This window comes from Gadus morhua, chromosome 13, assembly GCF_902167405.1.
Source record: "Gadus morhua chromosome 13, gadMor3.0, whole genome shotgun sequence".
NCBI lineage: Eukaryota > Metazoa > Chordata > Actinopteri > Gadiformes > Gadidae > Gadus > Gadus morhua.
The window spans coordinates 26,916,427-26,943,414 of record NC_044060.1 but is presented as its reverse complement, the minus strand read 5'-3'; the positions used below and the strand labels follow the sequence as shown (position 1 = coordinate 26,943,414).

The following is a 26,988-nucleotide window of genomic DNA, read 5'->3' as shown; positions in this document are numbered from 1 at the left end:
TTATTTTACACTTTGATTACTTTAAGAGAAATAATGGAATCATTTTAAATATGTTTATTTTTCTGTTTGCATTTGATTTCACATTGTGAAATCAATGTTTCCTTTTTCTGTTTTTTGATGGTTTTTCACCTTGCTAACAACTGAATTACTTACAACTGACCATCAATTGAGGCTTCAATAAAAGAAGATAAAGAGGAAACAGTTTGTTTATTGAGTGAAACCAAGCAGGAACTCTGAGTGGATGCACCAATCTCCTTCAAGTGGAGAACGCACAAAAAAGGAGAGAACTTGACAATAGTAATATTATAACAGTATTCATTAGTGATAACAGTATACATTAGTGATAGTAATATTATAACAGTATTCATCAGTGATAGTAATATTGTAATAGTGTTCATCAGAACTGAAGTTATATTTTCAGATCCCCTGTTATCAGTTTCATTTAATACCGTCTTGTATCGTATTGTAGGAGCAGCAGCTTGGGTCTGAGGAGGCGCGGAGCAAAGGTAAGTCGACTTTCTGTTCTATTCCCTTTTCTGACCCCCAGGGGAATCCAGGCAGGGCCCATCCATACACATCCTCTCATAGAAAGTGAATTATGTGCATAAACACAAAATATATGAATAAAGAGGAGCACACTGCAATCTGAATCAGAATTCATGGGTGAATAATGCAGGAACCCCTTTAATGTAAAAATGTACACATATACATATTGTAGCGGGCCAGTGGGTGTGGGGTTTCCACGCTACCAAGTCGGATAGATAAAATGTCACAACACACAGAGTAGTTCAAACGCAGAACGGTTTATTTACCGAGTAAATGAAAACCAGGGTGGGAAAAGGGTCATCCACGTCCTTTATGCTCCAGTTCAATGTCCGTCCAACACCTTCCACCTGTCTCTCTCTCTCAGGGCGTACCACACTGCCAGGCGATCACACAGATCCTGCCTGTCCTCTTATAGTCCTAGCTCCTCTTCCAACTCCAACCTCCCCGGTCTGTCGTTTGCTAGCTCTTTTAAGCACCAAGCACCCCTGCTTAACGATCCCCAGGCTCGCCTCGTTAATGTGAGAAAGTCCATATATGGCTTGGGGGTGGAGCCAGCAGGTTGCCAGACCTACCACTCCCCTCACTCCTCCCTGGCGTCTGCCACAATATATACATATGTATACTGTATATATATAAAAACATGGGAAGGGCATGCAAGAAGTATTAAAAACACATAGGGTAAAGATAAGTGCTGGCAGATAAGTGCAAAATAGATAAAATGAATAAATAAATAAATAGTTATATAAATATAGTATATATATAAATATAGTAAACATAGTAAAACATAGTAAACCCATTCACACGTTCATACCATCCTTCCACATAACAGAAGCCTCCAATGTAATAAATGGGGGAGTCCTCTGGCCGGGTCACATGGGGCTCCAGGTGGGAGGTCAGAGGTCAGAGCCCGTCCTCTGGTCGGGTCACACGGGGCTCCAGGTGGGAGGTCAGAGGTCAGAGCCCGTCCTCTGGCCGGGTCACATGAGGCTCCAGATGGGAGGTCAGAGGTCAGGGCCCGTCCTTCCTGTATCTTTGGATCAGCTCTGAGACGTCCTTCTTACCTGCACCCAGCCGTCCGCCACACACACACAAACACAAACACATTATACACACGCACATTATACACGCACACACACACACACACACACACACATGATGAATGGATGTGAAGTGAAAGAAGGATGTGTAATAAATGCGTAATAGGTGGTGGTTGTAGTGTGGGTGTAATAAGTGTAATGAGTGAATAATGTGTGTGGTGGGTGTAATGCAGGCGTAATGAATGTGTACTTAGTGTATTATGAATAATGAATGTATAATGGGAGTATGATGAATGTGTAATAGGTGTGTTATGAATAATGAATGTGTAGTGGCTGTATGATGAATGTGTTATAGGTGTAGGGTGAATGTGATATGGATAGTAAGTGATAAAAGTGTAATGGATGGTAAATGATGAATGTATGTAAAGTGTAAGATGGACGTATAGAGTGGGTGTAGTATATGTGTAATAGGTGAAGGGTGTATGCTGGTTGTGGTGAATGTGTGTTATGGTTCAGGATTTTTCCTTCAGGCCTGTGGGTGTGAGTGTATGTAACCTGGGTGATCCTTTGGTGCTCTATGTGTTTGCGTTGTTGGGTGGTCCATCTGGGGTCTGATTCTAACCCAGCGATGGTGAGGTGGGTGACGGGTTGTTGTGTGAAATGTTGATCCAGAGTGGTTTGTAGGTGCTGGTGTTTGATGTCGAGGAGTTGCTGTTTCAGTCGGATGATCATGCGATGTTTCGTTTCTCCAATGGAGTGTTTGTGGCGGTGTGTGCATGTGATGATGTAGACCGTGTTGGGGGAATCATTGCTTGGGGGTGGAGGATGGGTAGAGTGGTGTGGCTATGTGGGTTGGTGATGGAGTTGTGTGGTTTGAAGTAGTGTGTGGTAGACGGTGGTGGTCGTGTGGGTTTGCGGGAGAAGGTGGAGGTGACCAGGAGATCTTTGAGGCTTTTGTTTTTCCTGTACGCAGAAATGATTTTGTGTTGTTGTAGTGGTGCATGTTGTTCTTGTACGGTGGTGAAGTGAGAGTTGATGCTGTGGTGTAGGGAGAGGGTTCTACGGGAGAAGGTGGTGACGAAGGGTAGGATGGTAGTGAGGGGAATCTGTGGGTTAGGGTCAGGTGTGTGGAGAGGTCAGAGGTTATGGTTAGGAGAGGGGGAGGGGTTGGGGTTAGGGTTAGGTGTGTGGAGGGGTCAGAGGTTATTGTTAGGAGAGTAGGAGGGGTTGGGGTTAGGGTTAGGTGTGTGGAGGGGTCAGAGGTTATGGTTAGCAGAGGGGGAGGTTGGGAGGTTAGGGTTAGGGTTAGGTGTGGGGAAAGGGAAGGAGTTTGGGTAGGGAAGGAGGGAAGGGGAAGGATGATTGGGGTTGGGATGGGTGCCAAGAGGTTGGTTGGTATTGTGCTGTGAAGAGAGGGTTAGGGTTAGGGTCAGGGTCAGGGTCAGGGTTAAGGTCAGGGTTAGGGTCAGGGTCAGAATTCATGGGTGAATAATGCAGGAACCCCTTTAATGTAACAATGCACATACATAAATATCTATAAAGACATGGTAAAAGCATGCAAGAAGTGTTAAAAACACACAGGGAAAAATATGTGCTGGCGAATAAGATAGAAATAGATAAAATAAAAAACACAAAATAGATAAAATAAATAAGTAAATAGGTAAATAAATATATATAAAAGATAAATAAGGCATAGTGAAACCATTCACACATTCATACCATCCTTTCACATAACAGAAGCCTCCAATGTAATAAATGGGGCAGTACAAGAGATGGAAGGCCTCAATAACATGATGATGTAAAGGAAGCACACAGTGAAGATAAAAACATGGAACACATTAAAACACACAATGGACCCGACGCCATGCAGGGAACCCCCCAGGAGGAGTCCCAGGACCCCCCAGCGCCAGTCTCGGGCAGGAAGGGGGGGCCCTTCCTGCCCGAGACTTGGCCCGGTCAGACCCCGAGGGCAGGCCCCCCCTTCCTGCCCTCGGGGTCCGACCGGGCCAAGTTTCGGTGCGGAGGTCCCAGTTAGGCCCTAGAATAAGATATTAAAATTTCAGGGCGGTAGGACCTTCCTATCTCAAAAACTGTTTTTCCACCACATTCTGAACCATTAGGTCTTGCAGGCTACACTTCTGAGGGGCTTTGTCCAAATGACACTCCATTTGAGAAAACTTTTTTTCTCTAAGGGCTAGAACTCCAAATCTCGGATATGTCGTACACGGGGCCCCGGGAAATGTGTGTAAACATCTTAGCATCCCTAGCTATCTCGAAAAGGTCGGCAAAGGGACGTGACCTCCAACAGTACAGTAAATGTACATAAGACAGAAGTTAGTTTCTAGTCCCCATTTTTTGTGGGATGGAGGTGTACATTTGTGGCTAAAGGTGTGTAGACACAGCTGGCCTGTGGCCACGTTTTTGAAGTCGGGGGTCAAAAGGTCAAAAGGAGCCGGCACCACGCCGCTTATGAGATAACAAAAAGTTAATGTGTGTTTCTCTCATAACTTTTTGTCATTATTAAAGAGAGGCCTGATTCTCAGATATGCATGTTGGATGGCTAGGGTGTTGGTCTGGGAAGAACTTCAGGCCAAAATCTTGCAAGGGAGCCGCTGGGTGCAGTTGCAACGAGATGGAGCACTTGCTGAGCCTGGACTTTCATAATCTTCGCTCTGTGAATGTAAAGGATGTTTGGTCGGATGTTACGACGAAGAATCATAATGTGAATGGGAATATTCTATAAATCTCTTGATATCATCTTTCGTCTCAACACTTCTGCTGCAGCCACTTAAAGTCTCACTCCGAGAACCTTAAAATATGAATCAATCCATTAGAAGTATGAAAATATCTTCCCGGTGGTGCAACAGAGCAAACAAGGTGTCCTTTGACATCTACGTTTCGAGACGATTGCAACAGTGCCACACATGATCATATTTGAATATGTTTCGGGGTAGTAATTAGCTGTTGATTTTGGAGGCCTTTATCAATAATGACCAGCTATAGATTTGCTTCCCGATGGAGATTTTTGACAAATTACATGTTAATTAGCATCTACACGTTAAGCTGAGTCCAATGAGATCAAGCTCGGCCTCTTGCTACACCGAGATCATGTCCTAGACCTAGGTGTACCATGAAAAACACATGTTACCATTAGCTAGAGTGTCGTTCTTGGTGTCATTGGACTCAGCTCAACGTGTAGATGCTAAATAACATGTCATTTGTGACAAATCTTTATCGGGAAGCAAATCAATAGCTGCTCAGTATTGATTAAGGCCTCCAATTTCGACAGCTAATTACTACCATTAAACATGTTCGAATATGCTCATGTGTGGCACCGTTGCAATCTCCTGGAAGCGTAGATGTTGAAGGACACCTTGTTCGTCCTCTTACGCCACCGGGAAGATATTTACATGCTTCTGATTGACTAATGAATTGATTCAGCTATTCCCCCAGAAGTCTGGGGTCAAAAGGTCAAAAGGAGACGGCACCACGCCGGGGTGGATCCAGATCTCGGGCAACAGCGCAGGGTTGCCAGGTCCTGCAAAAAACGTGCCCCCCACATACCGTTCAAAATCCACCCAAAATGTCCTAGAAGCATCCCAAATAAAAAATGATATTATTGGCCATTTTGGCCAACGTTTTGAAAGTAATAATATTTGAGGGAATATTTTTTTGTTGTTGTTTTAGCAGCGAAATGCACCGTGTGCGTGTGTGCGTGTGTGTGTGTGTGTGTGTGTGTGTGTGTGTGTGTGTGTGTGTGTGTGTGTGTCTGTGTCTGTGCGTGCGTGTGCTTGTGTGTGCTTGTGTGTGTGTGTGTGTCTGTGCGTGTGCGTGCGTGTGTGTGTCTGTATAACACGCTATTTTATGTTGAAATGCGACGTAATCCAGTGTTCACGAAAAGTACACTGTCAACGTATGCTTTTGGCGACTGGGTTGGCTCTCAGATATACGTGTTTCTAACAAGATGATATCATTAAAGTAACATAAAGTAACAGTTTAATAACACAAACGCAGGAAGCACGTGAGCTGCTAGTTTAGCGAAAGCAACCTGACGTCGTTGAAACATGCGAGCGAGCCGATCAAATCCTAATAACTATAAAACTAAAGATCAGACACAATCACTGACTGAAGATTATGCAAGTAAAAAGTATATTTCTCGCTAGAAATGTTATTAGAAACACGTTTAACTGTGAATCGGTCCTAAAATATTGCATTTCCCATTCAGATAATAAAGATTAATAAAGATCATACACATTCACTGACTGAAGATTATGTAAGGAAAATGTACATTTCTCGCTAGAAAAGTCATTAGAAACGCGTTTAATGGTGTATCTGTCCTAAAATATTGCATTTCCCATTCAGATAATAAAGATTAATAAAGATCATACACATTCACTGATTGAAGATTATGTAAGGAAAATGTACATTTCTCGCTAGAAATGTCATTAGAAACGCGTTTAATGGTGTATCTGTCCTAAAATATTGCATTTCCCATTCAGATAATAAAGATTAATATAAGCTACGCCGTGTTCCGGAGCCGCGGGGGATTCTGGGAATTGGGGTTCTCAGTTGAACCCCCTACAAACGTGTCTCCCCCCCCCTCAACAAACGTGTCCCCACCCCCCCCCCCCCCCCCCCCCCCCCCCCCTCAACTAACGTGTCCCCCCCCCTCGGGCATCTTCGACAATTTGGCTATAGATTGTCTCATTACACGCTAAATAATATAATTATAGCCTTGTAGTGACCGTAACATAATTCACCTACAGTATTTCGTTATGTGTTGTTCTTTCAATTGTGTTGTTATTTACTGCATGTCATTTACGTTCTTGGTGGTTCAGGGATCGCGGTCCCTAAGGAGTACGTGCGTCTCATGACGTCACAGACCATGCTGGATTTGTTTACCTTCAGCACGCTTTGTTTTCCGGTTTTCTTTTTTACAAAATAAACGAGTCACACGGCTGTGTGCTCAACGTGCGAAGTTGTGTTCTTAACTTATTGCAATTTCCACAGCCTAATTATATGTATAGGTTTTGGCATAAACATAACTAGGGTGCACTGTACTATCTGCGCACACCCTTTCTGAAGCCTCTCTCTCTCTCTCTCTCTCTCTCTCTCTCTCTCTCTCTCTCTCTCTCTCTCTCTCTCTCTCTCTCTCTCTCTGTCCCTCCCGCTCTCTCTTTCTCTCTCTCTCGTACCGTTTTGTGGAGCACGTTAATTGTCTTAGAACACTCCCATTCAGAATGCATTGGTTTACATTTCGTTTTGTGCAACACGCAAAAAGTCGGACTATCGTGCTCGGGAACACGCTTCAATAGATTAACGTTTGTGCGCAGGAGCACGCAATTGCGTGATACCGGGTCGGTCATTTACTTGCATTGGGGCAAATTCCGTGGCCACATCACGGACGATTTAAGTGATTCCGTGAGACCAACACGGACTGTGAGTTAGGCACCCGTGGTCGACTCGCTCGTTGAAACGGGGATCCGTGTGTGAGCCACGGAATAACAGTGTCATTTACTTGCATTGGAGCCAATTCCGTAGCCACATCACAGACAATTTAAGTGATTCCGTGAGACCACCACGGACTGTGAGTTAAGCGCCCGTGGTCGACTCGCTCGTTGAAACGGGGATCCGTGTGTGAGCCACGGAATAACAGTGACATTTACTTGCATTGGAGCCAATTCCATAGCCACATCACGGACAATTTAAGTGATTCCGTCAGACCAGCACGGATTTTGAGTCAAGCCCCCGCCGTGGTCAACTTTGGCACACACACAGATTGAAACGGGAATCTGTGTGTGTGCCACGGAATATCAGTGTCATTTACTTGCATTGGAGCAACTTCCGTGGACACATCAAGGACAATTTAAGTGTTTCAGTGAGACCACCACGGGTTTTGAATTAATCCCCGTGGTCAACTCGCTCGTTGAAACGGGGATCCGTGTGTGAGCCACGGAACATCAGTGTCATTAACTTGCATTGGAGCGAATTCCGTGGCCACATCACGGAAATCGGCGTGTTTCCGTGATGTGGCTACGGATTTCGAGTTAAGCGTCCGTAGTCATTACACGGATTCCTGTGAGACCAGGTTGATATTCACCCAAGGGTCGTTGAAATAATAAGCTGATTAATGTGTGTTTTGTAACGATAGCTAGGCGCGGCTAACGACACTGTTTACAATGAGTAAGGGCATACGTCGCATACCTGCAAACTTGTTGCTTTTCGGCGACAATCAACGTTGTCTTGGTCAATTTGATGTGGATATGTGTTAATATGGGTAAATGTGACCGTTTAGACAACAGCTGATGCGAGAGTAATTGTAACATGAAGCAATTTGGCGACCGTGTTAATCTCTTGTTGCATGGGATGCGCTGCATACCTGGTAAACAGTAGCTAATTTCTAACAACATAGATAACAATCTGGCGAGCGTGTTGTCCTAGGCTAATACACCAACAGCACATTTCTGTATAATAAAGGGCTACATATTGTCAATCTAAATAATCTGCTTTTAGTTGTACTCATTTATTCATGTTTTACTGTACCAGATGGAACATGCCTACACATCAGTGCACCGTGTGCAACAAGACATTCAGTGAAAAGTCAGACCTGGCGAGGCATCTGAAGATCCATGCCATCGCCAGGGAGACCTTTACCTGTGATGTCTGCGGGAAGAGCTTGGCCACTAAACCATCGCTTGTCAGCCATCAACAGCTACACCAGTACCCCAACATAATTTTGTACCGGCAAGGAGAGGCCAGGCTGTACTGTACAGAGGCAGCAAGGTCTGTGGCAGAGGCCCGCAGCAGCACTGTTGTTGACCCTAAATGGCTGGATCTCAAGACAGCAGAGGCGGCTGCCAAGAGGTCGGGGGCTGAGCTGTGGAAAGGTCAGCTAGTCATCACGTTCGGGTAGTACGACGGTCAGACCTTCAGGTGGCTTGTGGAGAATGATGTCGGCTGGCTGGTGTGGCTGCTGTTCCAGTACTGCCAGCAGGGAGAGCAGAACGAGCTGCTGAAGTGGCAGAAGGAGCGACTTCTCCTTCTCTCACAAGGTGACTCCTCACCTGAAAGTGCTGTCGGACGCACCGTTCCCGGAGGCTCCTGCGCTGCCAACATCCCTCCCTCCGCCAGACCGGCCTCAGGTCCAGTACCGGCTCATCCATCACGAGGCTGGAAAGAGACGTGTTGAGAAGCGGAGGTAAGTTGTCATAAGCACTTTGTTTCACCTGTTGGCTGTGGAAAGCAAATAGCACACACCTCATATCAATACTGATCACGTGTATTTTATGTTTCCAGATTATTTGTTGATGAGCCAGAGGATGTGACTCCCGCGAACCGGCCCGTTCAGCCCACTTGGTTTGTCGTCCTCCACCCGGCCGAGGCCTGCTGTGCCCACCCCCATTCTGCCGAGGCCTCCTGCGCCCACCCACCTCCAGCCGAGGCCACCTGCTGCGTTGACCTACGGCCCACCCCCTGTGTCGGCAGCACCCATACTGCTGGTCCTCCCCGCACAGGCCCCCTCCGCCCTGTCCTCCGTCCTGGACAAAGCTCTGGCCATCCTGCAGCCAGAGCTTTGTCCCTCCTGCACCAACAGTGAAGGCATTCATGCCTAACAAGTCCTCAAGGCCATGTGGGGCTTGCCACGTGCCAAACTGGTGAACAGCGGAAGAGGTACACCCCTTCCAAGGAGAAAGTGGCTGCATGGAAGCATGCAGAAAATGTTTTCCTACTGTCCATCCACTAGGAAGTCCACTACCCCTGGCTTCGACAATGTGGTGTATGACAACTTTAAGGGTGTCGTGGATGCAGAGTTGGAAAGGAGTGTGTGTGTGCGTGTGTGTGTGAATAACTTACCTCTGTGATGCCACTGTTCCTCTGCCATCTGTAAGAGAGAGAAAGAGGCTTGTTTGTGTGTGTTTGTCTCTGTCTTTGTGTGGGTTATTAAAGTGCTTCAGCAAGCACTCTCTATTTATTTATATCGTTAAAAAAAATGCACTTTGCAGTTTTACTTGAAGTTCTTTGTTAGTCTTTTATTTATTATTTATATTGCTGTTAAAATTAACTTTGTAGTATCCATTCTGGTCTATTTTCAATATCGAGGCCAATCTTTTTAACCTTAATCAGTTCCAATCTAACACAATCAGTTGACATACTCTTTAGTGGTTGTTCATGTTCAGATAATCTGTGTTTTTGTCATGATTGTTGTTTGTCTTTGTCAGCTTCATGTGTTTGTGATGTTTGTATGTATTTGTCTGCTTCAGTTTTAACAAAAGTTTGCTAAAGAAAACACAAAAAAACACAAAAGGGAGGAACAGCTTGAGCCTTTATTTGTTGATTGGTCACCTGAGTCTTTGGATAATCATGTTCATTATTGCACTTTAGCCTGTACAAGCCAATTGTTGAGTTGTATCTTAAGTATAAGTGTGTGTTCTTCAATTGTTGAGATTTTTTGATTATTATTAACGTTATTTATATGTGCCTTTCCTTTTGATGTTTGCATGTCTGTCAGCTCCATGTTTAACTAAATGTTTGCAAATGGTAGTACATGTTTGTCTCTCGTCTCATGCTCTTGTGTTCTCGCCTGTAGATCTGTACCTTGTCGTGGTTGGCGAGCTTTTAACTAAACAGATCTTGTTTACTTGTGTTTTATATGCATTGCCTTTTCAATGAAACACATTCTGGGTGAAAAATAAAAGTTTTAAAAGAATTTTGGAGTCTCTGTGTGTTTGGCTTTCACAAGGGGTGGGGTAGTGGAAAGAAAAAACACACCAAAGAAATTAGAAGTCCTTGTGTCTTCTCTCCCGCAACCAGAGGTGTGAATACACCCCCACTTTGCTGGCTGCACTCCTTGTGTGGTCAAAATAATGAGTTCTGTGAATGGCTCTGTCATCCAGACAAAGTGAGTGCACTGAATACATTCTTATTATTTTTCTTAATTCAGCCCAAAAATGCAACAATTAAACACTTTTCCACTTGATTATATGAATCTCATCAGCTACATCAACTCAAAGTATGAAAATAATAAACAAAACATTCAGCAGACTAGCGGATTTTGATAATCTAGGCCTTGCACATAATATTTCTTGAAATAAAAAATCCCACCGGTGGCCACCAGATGGAGCCGTCCATTTTGATTCTCGATCCTTTTGGATCAATCGCAGGGTTGAGGGATAGGGACTTTCGGGGGTCATGAGCCATTCCCAGGGGGTCACCCATCCAAGTACTAACTAGGCCCGACCCTGCTTAGCTTCCGAGATCAGACGAGATCGGGCGTGCCTAAGATGGTATGGCCGTAAGCAATTATAGACTTGACCATATTAGCTTTTATACAGGAGGAGTGAGAGCGCTGCCGTGGCCAGAGACGGGACTAGTACAGAAACAATGATTAGATCCATAATGAATGAATGAATACGTTATTCCAGACTCAGAGTTACATATTTGAACGCAATGCATTACACTGCTTGGGCGTCATCGTTTGCGTGATCTTTTGAAGAAACGTAGCGTTGCAAAACCTGGGATGGACTAAGGTGGACCGCCGTCATTGCAGCTCTCTGCTACGTCACTACACTGTCCACATGTTTCACAAATAGAGTTTGAGGAGACGTCGTCAGAGTCTGTATGTTGCTTAAATTCTCCAAAACAGTGGGCACTAAAGATCAGCGCACGGTAGGCCATTGCATCCAATGAGCTCGAGTTGAAAAAGTATATTGCTTACAGCACCTGGTATTCCCAGGCGGTCAACCATCCAAGTACTAACCAGGCCCGACCCTGCTTAGCTTCCGAGATCAGACGAGATCGGGCGTGCCTAAGGTGGTATGGCCGTAAGCAATTATAGACTTGACCATATTAGCTTTTATACAGGAGGAGGACGTAAGGAGTGAGAGCGCTGCCGTGGCCAGAGACGGGACTTGTACAGAAACAATGATTAGATCCATAATGAATGAATGAATACGTTATTCCAGACTCAGAGTTACATATTTGAACGCAATGCATTACACTGCTTGGGCGTCATCGTTTGCGTAATCTTTTGAAGAAACGTAGCGTTGCAAAACCTGGGATGGACTAAGGTGGACCGCCGTCATTGCAGCTCTCTGCTACGTCACTACACTGTCCACATGTTTCACAAATAGAGTTTGAGGAGACGTCGTCAGAGTCTGTATGTTGCTTAAATTCTCCAAAACAGTGGGCGCTAAAGATCAGCGCACGGTAGGCCATTGCATCCAATGAGCTCGAGTTGAAATAGTATAATGCTTACAGCACCTGGTATTCCCAGGCGGTCACCCATCCAAGTACTAACCAGGCCCGACCCTGCTTAGCTTCCGAGATCAGACGAGATCGGGCGTGCCTATGGTGGTATGGCCGTAAGCATTTATATAATTGACCATATTAGCTTTTATACAGGAGGAGGACGTAAGGAGTGAGAGTGCTGCCGTGGCCAGAGACAGGACTTGTACAGAAACAATGATTAGATCCATAATGAATGAATGAATACGTTATTCCAGACTCAGAGTTACATATTTGAACGCAATGCATTACACTGCTTGGGCGTCATCGTTTGCGTGATCTTTTGAAGAAACGTAGCGTTGCAAAACCTGGGATGGACTAAGGTGGACCGCCGTCATTGCAGCTCTCTGCTACGTCACTACACTGTCCACATGTTTCACAAATAGAGTTTGAGGAGACGTCGTCATAGTCTGTATGTTGCTTAAATTCTCCAAAACAGTAGGCGCTAAAGATCAGCGCACGGTAGGCCATTGCATCCAATGAGCTCGAGTTGAATAAGTATATTGCTTACAGCACCTGGTATTCCCAGGCGGTCACCCATCCAAGTATTAGCCAGGCCCGACCCTGCTTAGCTTCCGAGATCAGACGAGATCGGGCGTGCCTTTTTTTTTTTTTTTTTTTTAATAACAAAAAATATATACATACACCATCATACATAAATAAAACATAAAACAAATAAAACAAGAAAGATACTTCAGATCCATCTCAAACCAAAATAACTACAAACAATACTGGGTTAGCCAGGATGCTTTTGTAAAAACCTTCAATACACTGGCCCCTCACCAAATCAAAAAAGTCATGAACTTAAAACACTAATTAACAAGAAATAAAAAATAGTCACCCTGCTGACCTCAACTCATCCAAAATCCAATTTCACTTCCCCATCGCCTCCAAGCACAACAAAAGTGCTCCCCTCCACAAACCCTCCCAGAAACTCATCTTCCCCAACATATCTATAAACCATATTCACATCTCTTCTCATTATACTTTTAAAAACACTCCATACCTCAACTCTCTTCTCCTCATAATGGGCCAAATTCCTCCTGAGCTTGACAGCATACCTTGCGTGGCTTAAAACATAATTTAACAGATTAACATTACAACCCTCCACCTTACTTATCACCCCAAACAGCCACAACTCTCTCCATTCCATTCTCTCCACAAACCCTCCTCCCCAACATCTGTTTATTAATCCTTTAATTTTCCCAAAGTATCCCTCCAACTCACAACATTCAACAAACTCATGCATACACGTTTCCACCCCCACTCCGCACACATCACATTCCTTCCTCACATTCACATCAAACCTACTGATTATTAAATTGTTAAACACCCTATTGTGCCGCAAAAGGAAATCAAAATCTTCACATTCAATACAGTTCCATTTCACTCTTAAATTCCTCCATATTCCCCCTACATCCATATCAATCAACACTCTAACCCATACTTTCTCTGCAGCCGGTCTCCTCACTTCTTTCCCTCTTAAACATCTATACATGACTCTCGTTTTCAAACTCTTCAGACTCACCCTCCTTTCTCCTTCCCCCACATACATTTCTATCTCTCCTTCTCCATTCACCACAGCCTCTCTCTGAATCATCCCTACCCATTCTCTCGGCATACCCTCCTTGATCCTTTCCAACACTCCCTGTGCCGTACCCAACCATATTTCATCCCCTCTTTCCCTCACCTCTTCGACCATTACCTGTGCCCTCATGAACCCAGGTACATACTCATAAACTAAATCCTTCACCTTCCTAACCCCTGCTCTCCAAATCACCCTGTTATAAATTGTGTTCCCTTCAAATGTGATTTTTGGATTTAAAAACACTGGTTGCTCCCATACCTGCTTAACATCCTTACACTCATACTTCACACATTTCACAAACTCTCCCCACGCTCCCAACACCTCCTTATAAAACTCAGACACTCCACTCAACATACCTTTCTTTAGTTCCATATACACTCCACTCTCTCCACACCCACCACATTTATTAATTGCTTCCCTTAAAAACACCTTCCATATATGATCCCTCTTGTCCTTTAAATATCTCACCACCATTTTCACCCTAAGTGCTTTCTTTCTCCTTTCTAAATTAATCAATTTTAACCCACCATCCTCATACTCATTTTCCATCACCTCCCTGGCTATCCTAACTCCCTTCCCACCCCACACAAACTCACTCACCATTCTCTCCACCTCCTTCAAAACTCTATCAGGCACATCCAACACATTCATTGCATACACAAGCTTGCTCATTACCAGCGCATTCACAACTGTCACCTTCCCCTTCAGCTTCAACCCTCTAAGTTTCCAAAACCTTAACGTCTTCCTAATACCATTCATTATCCCTTCAAACTGCATATCTCTCCCTTCTTTATCCTCTATCCCTAAGTTCACACCTAACATCCTAAAATAATCCTTTTTCTCTTTCAATCCTATCTCCCTCCTACCTGCTCTCTCCACACCTACATACATGATTTCTGACTTTTCCATGTTTATTTTCGCCCCTGATGCCCTGCCATACAACTCTACACTACCTAAAACCTCAACTACACTTTCCCTGTCCCTAACTGTAACTGTCGTGTCATCTGCATACTGAAATAATAAACTAACCCGCCCCCCTGGCAACTCTACACCCCTAATCCTATCATTTTGCATAAGAAGTGCCGCTAGCGGCTCTGCCGACAAGGAGTACAGCAGTGCCGACAGCGGACAGCCTTGCCTAACCGACCTTTCCAGTCTAAATGCGTCTGTGACTATCCCATTGATTTTAACGCAACTCACTGCCCTGTCGTACATCCTCTTTATCCATCCTACCAACCTGTGCCCAAAACCAAATGTATCTAACACCCTATATAAATAATCATGATCCACCCTATCAAATGCTTTGTTCAAATCTAAACTTACAACTATCCCCCCTTTATCTCTCTTCATATATTCTATTGTGTCCCTAATACTGCTAATTGTGTCTGCTATGTCCCTACCTGGTATACTATATGCCTGTGTGCTTCCCACCACCTTCCCTATTACCTGTTTGACCCTGTTGGCTAACACCCTTGCTAAAACTTTATAATCACCATTCAACATACTAAGTGGCCTATAATTCTGTAGCTTAACCCTACTCCCTTTCTTGTGTATCACCGTTACTAACCCTGTCGACATGCTCAGCGGCATCTCGCCCTTCTCCTCTATCCATCTAAATAACCTCTCCAGCACTGGCACTAACTCCTCCCTAAACTCAACATAAAATTCACCAATTAACCCATCTATCCCTGGACTCTTATTTCTCCCTAACCCTCCTATCGCTTCATTTATTTAACCCGTCCGTATTCCTGTCTCACACATCTCCCTATCATCATCGCTCAACCTGGCTTTCACACTATCCAACACCTGCCTCATACTCTCCTCATCCACTTCTTCTTTCCTAAATAAATCCCTATAAAAATCTTCTACTCTTTCAGCTATCCCTACAAAATCAGTAATCATCTCCCCTTCCTTTCCTTCCACCTTTTCTAAATAATTCTTCTTCTGCTTCGTCTTTTCTAATCCTAAAAAGAATCCTGTACATTTCTCTCCCTCAATCACATATCTGGCCCTACTTCTGACTATTGCACCCATACACCTCCTCTGTTCTATCTCCTTCAGTTCATCCTTAATTCTAATATACTTCCCCAAATCATAGCCTACCACCTCATCCGCTCTCTTTGCCTCTCTAGCTAAATCTCCCTTTAACCTCCTCTCTCTCTCTCTCTGTGTCATATTCCTGCCTCTACTATAACCCATACTCAATTCCTTTATCTCTCCTTTGAAACTCTCCCACCACCTCCCAATGTCCTCCTCATACATTCTCTCATTCTTCCTCCTCAATATACATTCTCTCACTTTCCTTTTGTACTTTTCTTCTCTCAGTAACTCACCATTCATACACCACACGCCTCCCCCTCTCCTCTCAAACCCCTGACCTAAATTAAACCCTAACACCATGTGATCACTGAGCGCAGTAACCTTATACTCAATTCTCCCTATCCTACCTGCAATGCCGTTTGTACTCAAGACTAAATCTATCCTACTCTGTTTTAAAACTCCTCTCACCACTTGCCTCCTTGAAAAAACCCTCCCCTCTGGATTCCTTCCCTCCACACATCTATTAAACCATTGTCTCTCATAACCTCCTCCAACACACCTCTTGACAAGTCATTCCTGAAACACATACTTGCAGACGCATCCAACCTCCCACACCACACGTTAAAGTCACCCACCACCAAACAGTTTTCCACACACATTCCCCCCAATCCCTCAAAAAAAACCCTCCTCTCCTTCACCTCATTCGGCGCATACATTCAACAATCGACATATTTTACCCAAGTACTCAAAAGTAATTCCTATCACCCTCCCATCACCATCATCCACACACTTCGTCACTTTCTCAACCACTCCCCTTTTCACTAAAATTGCTACCCCTCTTGGTTTAACACCACCATTATTCACATACATGTCCCCCATCCATTCTCTCTCAACCACCCTCATAACCTCCTCATCCCAATGTGTCTCTTGTAAACATATTATGTCTGCCTCACACACCATCAAGGTTTGCTGCCTCCTGTTCCTTAGCCCATTAGCGTTAAAAGAAGTTATCCTGATCATTAAAAGTATAAATGAGAAGAGATTCCACACGTTATATTATTAATTTGCACTTTTTTTCCCCTTATCTTCTCTCTCCTTCCTCCCCGATGGTCTTTTCCTATTTCCACCCACCACCTCCATGTTTTCCTCCCCACTGTCTGATATATCCGAAGCCACCCACTTCCTACTTTCTGTTATATCAGCAGCCCTCCACCCCCACTTAATCCCCCTTGCCACCGACCTTCCTCCTCCCTGTCCCACCACAGTCATTCCACTCTTTTCCCCGTTCTTCTCCCCTCCTTTCGCTCCCTCACCCGCGCTGCTCCGCTCCTCTCGCTCGTCCGTCCCCCTCACCGCACTGTCCGCGCTGCAGCCGTTCTCCTCCCTTTCCTTCTCTCCTCCCGTCTCCGTTAACTCTTCCGCTGCCGTCACGTCCTCTGCCATTCCTTCCTGCTCCTCGTCCATCTTCTCTCCTTCCCCGCTGACTCCAACGCCACTTCCTTCTGCTTCAGTCGCCTCAGCTCCGCTACCGCCTTCTCCTCCCTCTCCTCTCGGTCGCTCCTCCTCCTCGCCGACGTCCGTCTCCCGGCTCCCGCCTTCTCCTCCTTGTTGCCTCTGTTCTCCGTCTGTGCCACACTCTCTTGCATACTGCCCCTGTCCATGGCACCTGTGGCATCTGAACTCCGGACAGTCCCTCAGAATTTGCCCCGGTTGGATACACATCCTACATACCTTCTCCTGTCTGTCGTGGATCACCCGGAAGTACTGGGGACCCGTAGCTGTGCTGAACTTCGTAGAATACGGCAACGACCTGACCAAGTCATTAAACTTCACTTTCAGAAACCTGGTCCCGTCTGCAATGTTAGTGCCAGGCCACATTCTTCTTTTGATCGGTGAGGCAACTGAGACCCCCCACCCCTGTAGCTTCAGAATAACGTCATTGTCCGTGGTGTAAGCCGGAAGCTCCAAGAACGACACCACCGTTTCGTCACTGGTAAGCTCTTTTGCAATTATACTAACCCCTCTTATTTTGAACCCGTCCATAAGTTTCATTTTCCCGCTGAGATGTCCCATTGTCAATTCATACTTTTTCAATCCTGTTTTACGGCACGCCATCAACTCCCCACACACCTCTTTCGTCACTCTCATGAACTCCATCACCGTTATTGGATCTTCCCCGATCAGTTCAACACTCACGGTCAGTTCTTTATCATATTTATTCTCTTTCTCTCCAGCCTCTTCTCCCCTCTGGTCTTTCTTTCCATAGTCTACTCCATCCAAGCCTTTTCCGTTTCCATTTTCCGTTTCCATTATGTCCGTCCGCATGATTTTCCTTCCCCAAACCAATGGGAGAATTATATTCCCCCAAACAGTGCCTATGCTCAGTGGTAGAGCGCATGCTTTGCATGTATGAGGCCCCGGGTTCAATCCCCGGCATCTCCATTTGATTGCCCTAGAAAAGTCAGGTGAGTGCTATTTTAATCAAATGAGGTCACGCAATGCTTAACCTACCAAAGATGTTGCCTAATGCTAATGTTCGAAACAAGTGAGAGAATTGAAACTGTGTTGTCGTCAACGATACAGGTTAATCAGTGCGTGCGATTTCAAAAGCGCACGCTTTTGTGCGCTCAAAAGTTAGTGTGCGCTGAAAAGCTAGTGCCGGTGTTTCAGTTCAAGTGGTGACCGGTTTAACTGGTGACTTTCAGCCGAATGCTTCGCTTGTTGTCGTGGCTACGCCAGATGTTGGAAATCGGGACCAGACACGTAGCTGTCCTTGCGATTGCCTCTTTGATTTGTTATTCAATAAAATGTCAAAAACATTACAATCTCATTCGTTTTTGGAGTGTAATTGGAAGAAACTTGTCACGTAGAACCGTTCTAAGCCGAAATAAATGGAAAATGAATGTTTAAAATATGATACATTACGGGATTCGAATTCATACCATTGCGGGGAAAAAATATAACAATCCGCAATTCCATTCCATTGTGCCGTTGACCCACCGGGGAAATTACCGCCGTAGTATAATAGAATTCGCAAATACTTCTTGAAAACACGAAAGGCAGCCAGATCAACTTGTGACCCTACTTTCCATGTAGTTATGACCATGCATTGGTCGCGTATCCCAAAAATAAGACGCCTTTACATCCAGTTAATCCAAACCTAATGTTGTGTTGCCCTCCACTGCTTGAAACTAGCCAAAAACCCTGTTATGCGCTCATTCGATCATTTCGGTCGCCTGATGTGGTGTTGTCGCGTCCTCCTTCTTTATATCCTCTCTGTAAGCAAAGCAGCGACTTCGGAAATCAATGTGACGCAAGGCGATATCTCTTTGAGACACAACGTTTATTCACATGAAAACATACATTACGAGATTCGAACTCGTACCATTGTGGGGAAAAATATAACAAGCCGCAATTCCATTCCATTGTGCCGTTGACCCACTGGGAAATTCGCCGCCGTAGTATACTAGAATTCGCAAATACTTCTTGAAAACACGAAAGGCAGCCAGATCAACTTGTGACCCTACTTTCCATGTAGTTATGACCATGCATTGGTCGCGTTTCTAAAAAATAAGACGCCTTTACACCCAGTTAATCCAAACCTAATGTTGTGTTGCCCTCCGCTCTTGAAGCGTGGTAAAGTTAGTTTTTATTGGACGTTGGATATTCGACACATTCGAAAAATCTATTTAGCACTGGCTTCGATGGACGAATTTGTGTCAAACCAACTTAGATGTGTTAATACAAGGCCTACCTATGTAAAACAAAGCACCATTTGATTTTATAAAAAAAAATGTAATGTTAAAAAAGGCCATAAATCTATTATGCGGCTTGACCTTTTGACCTACCCATAGCAAAACACATCTGGTGTAATCAACTAACTGCCCCACACATAACACAAAGCTTATTTTTTCCAAAAACCCACGTTTTGATTTTATAAAATAAATTGAATGTTAAAAAATATTTATAAAATCAAAGGGTAGGTGTTTTGAGAAAATAAGCTTTGTGTTATGTGTGGGGCAGTTAGTGGCAGTGGAGGGCAACACAACATTAGGTTTGGATTAACTGGATGTAAAGGCGTCTTATTTTTGGGATACGCGACCAATGCATGGTCATAACTACATGGAAAGTAGGGTCACAAGTTGATCTGGCTGCCTTTCGTGTTTTCAAGAAGTATTTGCGAATTCTATTATACTATGGCGGTAATTTCCCCAGCGGGTCAACGGCACAATGGAATGGAATTGCGGATTGTTATATTTTTTCCCCGCAATGGTATGAATTCGAATCCCGTAATGTATCATATTTTAAACATTCATTTTCCATTTATTTCGGCTTAGAACGGTTCTACGTGACAAGTTTCTTCCAATTACACTCCAAAAATGAATGGGATTGTAATGTTTTTGACATTTTATTGAATAACAAATCAAAGAGGCAATCGCAAGGACAGCTACGTGTCTGGTCCCGATTTCCAACATCTGGCGTAGCCACGACAACAAGCGAAGCATTCGGCTGAAAGTCACCAGTTAAACCGGTCACCACTTGAACTGAAACACCGGTCAACACATTGATATGAGTCCGGTACGTTTATGCACTAAGTGTTGACAGCCACAGAAGAGAAAAACATTGTTGCGTCACGACGAAGATTCAGGCCTGCCGACAAGCGTTGGCCAGTTCTGCTATCTGTACGCAGACCACTTCTCTAAGAAATGTATGATACCGTACTGCCAGTCGATAACCGATTTCCCCTCTTGTATCGTTAAGCAAGCTTTCATGTATCGGTTGCCACATGTACAATTGAAGTAATCTGTTTTCGGCTCATCTGTAAAGCTTCTCATGTAGGAGTGCTGAGGTCCGATCACTAAGATGTGATCAAAGCAAGCTGTGGTCAAGGGTGTAGGACTATTTCACAATTTGATCACACAGCCTCAAGCGTTGCAGTCTGTTACTGTTCGAACAACTGATAGACTTGAGGTCGATAAGCACCATTGTCCTGGCCAAGCGGTTAAGCTGATGCACTAGAAATCCATTGGATCCCCCGCTCCATGATTGAAATCTGCCACACCAGTTTACCACCTCTGCTTTTAGCAGGCAGGCCAAATATCTTCATTTCTTAGGATGGCCTAGTGCAAGTCAACCTATTGATTCGCATGTATGAGGTCCTAGGTTCAATCCCCGGCATCTCCAAATTGTAGTGAAGGTGACGCGATGATTATGAATGAATCCCTTATATAAGGTAGAAGTCAAAAATGATCCGATCACGAAACATTGCTGAATGTTACTGTGTAATGAATCTTTAAACAAAATGAGGTCACGCAATGCTTTACCTACCAAAAATGTTGCAGAATGCTAATGTTTGAACATGATAGAGAATTGAAATGTCGAAACTGTGTGGTTAAGGTGATGGACTAGAAATCCATTGGGGTCTCCCCGCGCAGGTTAGAATCCTGCCGTCTACTGTACAGGTTAATCAGTGTATGTTTAAGGGACTGTTTAAAGGATCAACAGAAATATGTCATGGTACTGCAGACCTCTTTCGTTGTCTTCCCAATCATTTGCTGAAGCATTTCTCCTGAACTGAGAGGGGTGCTGTGGCTGGGACTGTCATAGTGACTGTCTAGTTCACAGAAGAGGCAGTGTTCTAATCACATCAGTAAGTTGTATAATGTAAGTAACCTACTCAATTGGAATTCCTTTAGCCGCCAGTTCTGATAGCTTAACACATGATCGGGTCAGGCTACATGAGACCTTTTTCATTGGTGTCTCAAGTAAACAATACAGTAGGGGTACTGTGGCTTAGCTGGTGAAAGCGCCTGTCTTGTAAACAGGAGACCCTGGGTTCAACTCCCAGCAGTACCTACACAGTTTGCAACAGCATCATCTGGTGTAGATGTGATAAAAGTGTTTCTTGCAGTTAAAAAAAACGGAATTGTCTTAACTGGCAATCTTGCTTGTGGTTGTAAACTTGCATCCTTCAATGCAATAGACTTTCCATCAATGACAACGGCGGCAGGCAAGCAAAATTCTCTATAAAATGTATGATACCCTAGTGCCAACTGATGACCTATTTGTCCCTTCTATCGTTAAGCAAAGCTTCAGGAATTTTTTACAGGTTTTACAGATGTACAATGGAAGTAACACAGGGGACTTCTCTCAACGGCAAAGCATATGCTTCTCATGTAGAAGGCCTGAGGTTCAATGCCTGCCGTCTCCAAGATGTGATCAAAGCTAGCTTCAGTCAATTTGAAGACTATTTCAAAATTAAATCAAGCAAGGCTTAACCTACCCCAAGTGTTCCAGACTCTTCCTGTTCAAAAAAGCCAGAGACTTGGAACTCTAATAGTGTGTTGTCGTGGCCGAGTGGTTAAGGCCATGGACTAGAAATCCATTGGGGTCTCCCCGCGCAGGTTCGAATCCTGCCGACAACGGATTTATCTGAATACGATCTTTCATTCCCTTGTTCAGCCAACACATACACATATTACAGTGAAACTGCATGAAATCAGTGCAAATATGTTAATCTAAGCATGTAGAAGGCGCCATATTTAAAATCTGGCATTATCTGGAAAGGCACTTAGCAATCGATATTTTCTGACAACATGTTCTCAAAACATAAAATGTTAATATTTAAAGGTCTGATAGATCCGAAGACTAGTGTTGTCCGGTCCAGGTGCTGATTGCCATCGACGAGAAAACCCTTGGTGTGTTCCGAAGCAGGTTTAAATGTAAATTCTTGAGCAGTAAGGGGTTGTAGCTCAGTGGTAGAGCGCATGCTTTGCACGTTTGAGGTCCCGGGTACAAACCCCGGCATCTCCATTTGATTGCCCTAGAAAAGTCATGTGAGTGCTATTTTAATCAAATGAGGTCACGCAATGCTTAACCTACCAAAGATGTTGCAGAATGCTAATGTTCGAAACAAGTGAGAGAATTGAAACTGTGTTGTCGTCAACGATACAGGTTAATCAGTGCGTGCGATTTCAAAAGCGCACGCTTTTGTGCGCTCAAAAGCTAGTGTGCGCTCAAAGCTAGTGCCGGTCAACACATTGATATGAGTACGGTGCGTTTATGCACTAAGTGTTGACAGCCACAGAAGAGAAAAACATTGTTGCGTCACGACGAAGATTCAGGCCTGCCGACAAGCGTTGGCCAGTTCTGCTGTCTGTACGCAGACTACTTCTCTAAGAAATGTATGATAGCGTACTGTCAGTCGATAACCGATTTCCCCTCTTGTATCGTTAAGCAAACTTTCATGTGTCGGTTGCCACATGTACAATTGAAGTAATCTGTTTTCGGCTCATCTGTAAAGCTTCTCATGTAGGAATGCTGAGGTCCGATCACTAAGATGTGATCAAAGCAAGCTGTGGTCAAGGGTGTAGGACTATTTCACAATTTGATCACACAGCCTCAAGCGTTGCAGTCTGTTACTGTTCGAACAACTGATAGACTTGAGGTCGATAAGCACCATTGTCCTGGACAAGCGGTTAAGCTGATGCACTAGAAATCCATTGGATCCCCCGCTCCATGAGTGAAATCTGCCACACCAGTTTACCACCTCTGCTTTTAGCAGGCAGGCCAAATATCTTCATCTCTTAGGATGGCCTAGTGCAAGTCAACCTATTGATTGGCTGCATCATTAAGCAAAGCTTCGGGTATTGAGAGTAGAGATGTACTGATTATTACAAATAGGGGATGTAGCTCAGTGGTAGAGCGCATGCTTCGCATGTATGAGGTCCCGGGTTCAATCCCTGGCATCTCCAAATTGTAGTGTAGGTGATGCGATGATTATGAATCAATTCCTTTTATAAGGTAGAAGTCAAAAATGATCCGATCACGAAACATTGCTGAATGTTACTGTGTAATGAATCTTTAAACAAAATGAGGTCACGCAATGCTTTACCTACCAAAAATGTTGCAGAATGCTAATGTTTGAACATGATAGAGAATTGAAATGTCGAAACTGTGTGGTTAAGGTGATGGACTAGAAATCCATCGGGGTCTCCCCGCGCAGGTTCGAATCCTGCTGTCAACTGTACAGGTTAATCAGTGTATGTTTAAGGGACTGTTTAAAGGATCAACATAAATATGTCATAGTACTGCAGACCTCTTTCGTTGTCTTCCCAATCATTTGCTGAAGCATTTCTCCTGAACTGAGAGGGGTGCTGTGGCTGGGACTGTCATAGTGACTGTCTAGTTCACAGAAGAGGCAGTGTTCTAATCACATCAGTAAGTTGTATAATGTAAGTAACCTACTCAATTGGAATTTCTTTAGCTGCCAGTTCTGATAGCGATCGGATGAGACCTTTTTCATTGGTGTATCAAGTAAACAGAACATTAGGGGTACTGTGGCTTAGCTGGTGAAAGCTCCTGTCTTGTAAACTGGAGACCCTGGCTTCAACTCCCAGCAGTACCTACACTTTTTGCAACAGCATCATCTGGTGTAGATGTGATAAAAGTGTTTCTTGCAGTTGTAAACTTGCAATCCATCAATGCAATAGACTTTCCATCAATGACAACGGCGGCAGGCAAGAAAAATTCTCTATAAAATGTATGATACCCTAGTGCCAACTGATGACCTATTTGTCCCTTCTATCGTTAAGCAAAGCTTCAGGAATCGGTTTTACAGATGTACAATTGAAGTAACACGGGGGACTTCTCTCAACGGCAAAGCGTATGCTTCTCATGTAGAAGGCCTGAGGTTCAATGCCTGCCGTCTCCAAGATGTGATCAAAGCTAGCTTCAGTCAATTTGAAGACTACTTCAAAATTAGATCAAGCAAGGCTTTACCTACCCTAAGTGTTCCAGACTCTTCCTGTTTCAAAAATCCACAGACTTGGAACTCTAAAGGTGTGTTGTCGTGGCCGAGTGGTTAAGGCGATGGACTAGAAATCTATTGGGGTCTTGCCGCGCAGGTTCGAATCCTGCCGACAACGGTTCTATCTGAATACGATCAATCATTCCCTTGTTTAGCCAACACATACGCATATTACGGTGAAACTGCATGAAATCAGTGCAAATATGTGAATCTAAGCATGTAGAAGGCGCCATATATAAAATCCGGCATTATCTGGACAGGCACTTAGCATTCGATGTTATTTGACATGTTCTCCAAATATAAAATGTTAATATTTAAAGGTCTGATAGATCCGAAGACTAGTGTTGTCAGGTCCAAGTGCTGAATGCCATGGACGAGAAAACCCTTGGTGTTTTCCGAAACAGGTTTAAAATGTAAATTATTGGCCAGTAAGGGGATGTAGCTCAGTGGTAGAGCGCATGCTTTGCATGTATGAGGCCCCGGGTTCAATCCCCGGTATCTCCATTTTATTGCCCTAGAAAAGTCAGGTGAGTGCTATTTTAATCAAATGAGGTCACGTAATGCTTAAAGGGACTCTTACCTTTGTTGCATTTTTACACTTTTTTTGGATAAGGTTAAATTGGTATTAATAAGGTAATAACACTCTAATATGCCAGACAGACCCACCAGGAGTAAAAACAAACAATTATTTTATTCTCATAATATTTAGTGAAAACTTCAACCAATAAAATTCTTCGGACCGAATGACCTTATTGGCCGACAGACCTGTCTGTTTGCTGCATGGATATATAAGGTTTTCCGTCTGCTTCTTGTGGCGCATTCGGGCCCGCGTCATCAAGGCGCGTCCTCAACTAGAGGGTTTGTTTTGATTCCACGGCAGACAGTAGCGAGTAGCGACCGTAGCGACTGACGATGGCAGACCAAAGTGGTCCACGGCGTACTGAAACTGCACCATTCAGTCCGATTAGGGGACTCATCTCGGACTCAGACTCACAGAGTTACCCTCCTCTGGAGCCTCAGGAAGACCTCCAGACTGTTGGCCACCAACTGCACCATTCAGTCCGACAAGGGGACCCGATTCGGCCTCAGAAGCCAAGTGGTCCCGCTCCCCTGGATGATTCTCAGGACCTCCAGACCGTTGGCAATCAACCGCACCACTTAGTCCGATTAGGGGACCCGTTTCGGACTCAGACGCGAAGTTGTCCCGCAACTCTGGAGCTCCGGGAAGACCTCCAGACCGTTGGCACCCAACCGCACCACTCAGTCCGATTACGGGACCCATTTCGGACTCAGACGCGACGTTGTCCCGCTACTCTGGAGCTACAGGAAGACCTCCAGACCGTTGGCACCCAACCGCACCACTCAGTCCGATTACGGGACCCATTTCGGACTCAGACGCGACGTTGTCCCGCTACTCTGGAGCTACAGGAAGACCTCCAGACCGTTGGCACCCAACCGCACCACTCAGTCCGATTACGGGACCCATTTCGGACTCAGACGCGACGTTGTCCCGCTACTCTGGAGCTACAGGAAGACCTCCAGACCGTTGGCACCCAACCACACCACTCAGTCCGATTACGGGACCCATTTCGGACTCAGACGCGACGTTGTCCCGCTACTCTGGAGCTACAGGAAGACCCCCAGACCGTTGGCACCCAACCGCACCATTCAGTCCGATTAGGGGACCCATTTCGGCCTCAGACGCTACGTTGTCCCGCTACTCTGTTTGTAATGCTCATACACCTTTCTTATACTCAGTGGGACCACTGTCCTTCAACATGGGGCCTCAAAACGGTATCACACGAAGCCCATAAAATTACAGTGAGCCACCTGCTAAATTTCTTGTTTACTAGACCCCTGGTAGATATTATGACCCCTGGGAGTCTAAACATAACCCATGGGAGTCTTGAACTTTTGTACTGTAGCGACCCTGGGACAGTTAAATAGTTTGTGTGTTATGTGTTGCATTATATTTCGTTGTCCGCTATGCCAGTTGTTCTATGTGCATGTATTGTAATGTTCTTCTTGTCAATCAGTGTGGGGGCGAATCATTAGGTCAGCTGGGGGAGGGCCATGGAAGAACAGGAGGGTGGGGGCCTGCACGCGAGTGAGACCGTGTTGGGGGTTGCCGGGGTAACCGGGGTTTGTTTTGTGTCGGTTTTCTGCCGTTGGTTACAATGTTACGGGTTTCAGTGACCTGGTTTTGGTTCATTAAAACTACCTTCAACTACTAATGACTCGACATCATTATGTCACCGGCGAGGTCGTTACAGTACTCTAAAAAATAACGCTTAGTTTTGTACTCGGGGGTGGGGCATTGGAGGAAGGCGGGATGATTTGAATGTGCTGTAATTCTCAAATGCAACAAAGGTGAGAGTCCCTTTAACCTACCAAAGATGTTGCCGATTGCTAATGTTCGAAACAAGTGAGAGAATTGAAACTGTGTTGTCGTCAACGATACAGGTTAATCAGTGCGTGCGATTTCAAATGCGCACGCTTTTGTGCGCTTATGCGCTCAAAAGCTAGTGTGCGCTCAAAAGCTAGTGCCGGTCAACACATTGATATGAGTACGGTACGTTTATGCACTAAGTGTTGACAGCCACAGAAGAGAAAAACATTGTTGCGTCACGACGAAGATTCAGGCCTGCCGACAAGCGTTGGCCAGTTCTGCTATCTGTACGCAG

At 44.7% G+C, this 26,988-nt stretch overlaps 1 protein-coding gene, 8 non-coding genes and 1 pseudogene across 10 annotated transcripts; 6 read left to right on the top strand and 4 right to left on the bottom strand.

Annotated features, from left to right (window-relative positions):
- Positions 1 to 254: 254 nt before the first annotated feature.
- Positions 255 to 17,822, bottom strand: LOC115556985 (uncharacterized). 2 transcript variants are annotated; one of them, XM_030374469.1, is made up of 4 exons: positions 16,809 to 17,822; positions 9,438 to 9,465; positions 8,648 to 8,753; positions 255 to 1,607 (listed from the first exon to the last, which is right to left on the bottom strand). In XM_030374469.1, the coding sequence occupies exons 1-4, from the start codon at positions 17,818 to 17,820 to the stop codon at positions 1,584 to 1,586; spliced, it is 1,170 nt and encodes a 389-aa protein (XP_030230329.1). In that variant the 5' UTR covers positions 17,821 to 17,822; the 3' UTR covers positions 255 to 1,583. The 2 variants fall into 2 exon arrangements, with proteins under 2 accessions (XP_030230329.1, XP_030230328.1); XM_030374468.1 differs by lacking the exon at positions 255 to 1,607 and adding an exon at positions 7,687 to 8,567.
- On the bottom strand, positions 10,759 to 10,881 carry LOC115557894 (uncharacterized; annotated as a pseudogene).
- Positions 11,292 to 11,410, bottom strand: LOC115557897 (5S ribosomal RNA). The gene has a single exon (XR_003979276.1). It is a non-coding gene; the product is annotated as a 5S ribosomal RNA (ribosomal RNA).
- LOC115557890 (5S ribosomal RNA) lies at positions 11,832 to 11,950 on the bottom strand. Its single transcript, XR_003979272.1, has one exon. It is a non-coding gene; the product is annotated as a 5S ribosomal RNA (ribosomal RNA).
- A 3,455-nt stretch (positions 17,823 to 21,277) lies between the features above and the next one.
- trnat-ugu (transfer RNA threonine (anticodon UGU)) lies at positions 21,278 to 21,351 on the top strand. Its single transcript has one exon. It is a non-coding gene; the product is annotated as a tRNA-Thr (tRNA).
- Positions 21,352 to 21,838: 487 nt separating this feature from the next.
- trnas-aga (transfer RNA serine (anticodon AGA)) lies at positions 21,839 to 21,920 on the top strand. The gene has a single exon. It is a non-coding gene; the product is annotated as a tRNA-Ser (tRNA).
- A 316-nt stretch (positions 21,921 to 22,236) lies between these two features.
- On the top strand, positions 22,237 to 22,308 carry trnaa-ugc (transfer RNA alanine (anticodon UGC)). The gene has a single exon. It is a non-coding gene; the product is annotated as a tRNA-Ala (tRNA).
- Positions 22,309 to 23,177: 869 nt separating this feature from the next.
- On the top strand, positions 23,178 to 23,249 carry trnaa-cgc (transfer RNA alanine (anticodon CGC)). Its single transcript has one exon. It is a non-coding gene; the product is annotated as a tRNA-Ala (tRNA).
- Positions 23,250 to 24,340: 1,091 nt separating this feature from the next.
- On the top strand, positions 24,341 to 24,422 carry trnas-aga (transfer RNA serine (anticodon AGA)). The gene has a single exon. It is a non-coding gene; the product is annotated as a tRNA-Ser (tRNA).
- A 314-nt stretch (positions 24,423 to 24,736) lies between these two features.
- trnaa-ugc (transfer RNA alanine (anticodon UGC)) lies at positions 24,737 to 24,808 on the top strand. The gene has a single exon. It is a non-coding gene; the product is annotated as a tRNA-Ala (tRNA).
- Positions 24,809 to 26,988: the final 2,180 nt, after the last annotated feature.

Coding starts and splice junctions, on each gene's coding strand:
- LOC115556985 (XM_030374468.1), bottom strand. CDS start 17,820: ATGCGGACGGACATAATGGAAACGGAAAATGGAAACGGAAAAGGCTTG. Junction 9,466..16,808: donor AGAGGAGCGGAGCAGCGCGG/GTGAGGGAGCGA, acceptor TCTCTCTTACAG/ATGGCAGAGGAACAGTGGCA. Junction 8,568..8,647: donor GCGTCCGACAGCACTTTCAG/GTGAGGAGTCAC, acceptor CCCTGCTGGCAG/TACTGGAACAGCAGCCACAC.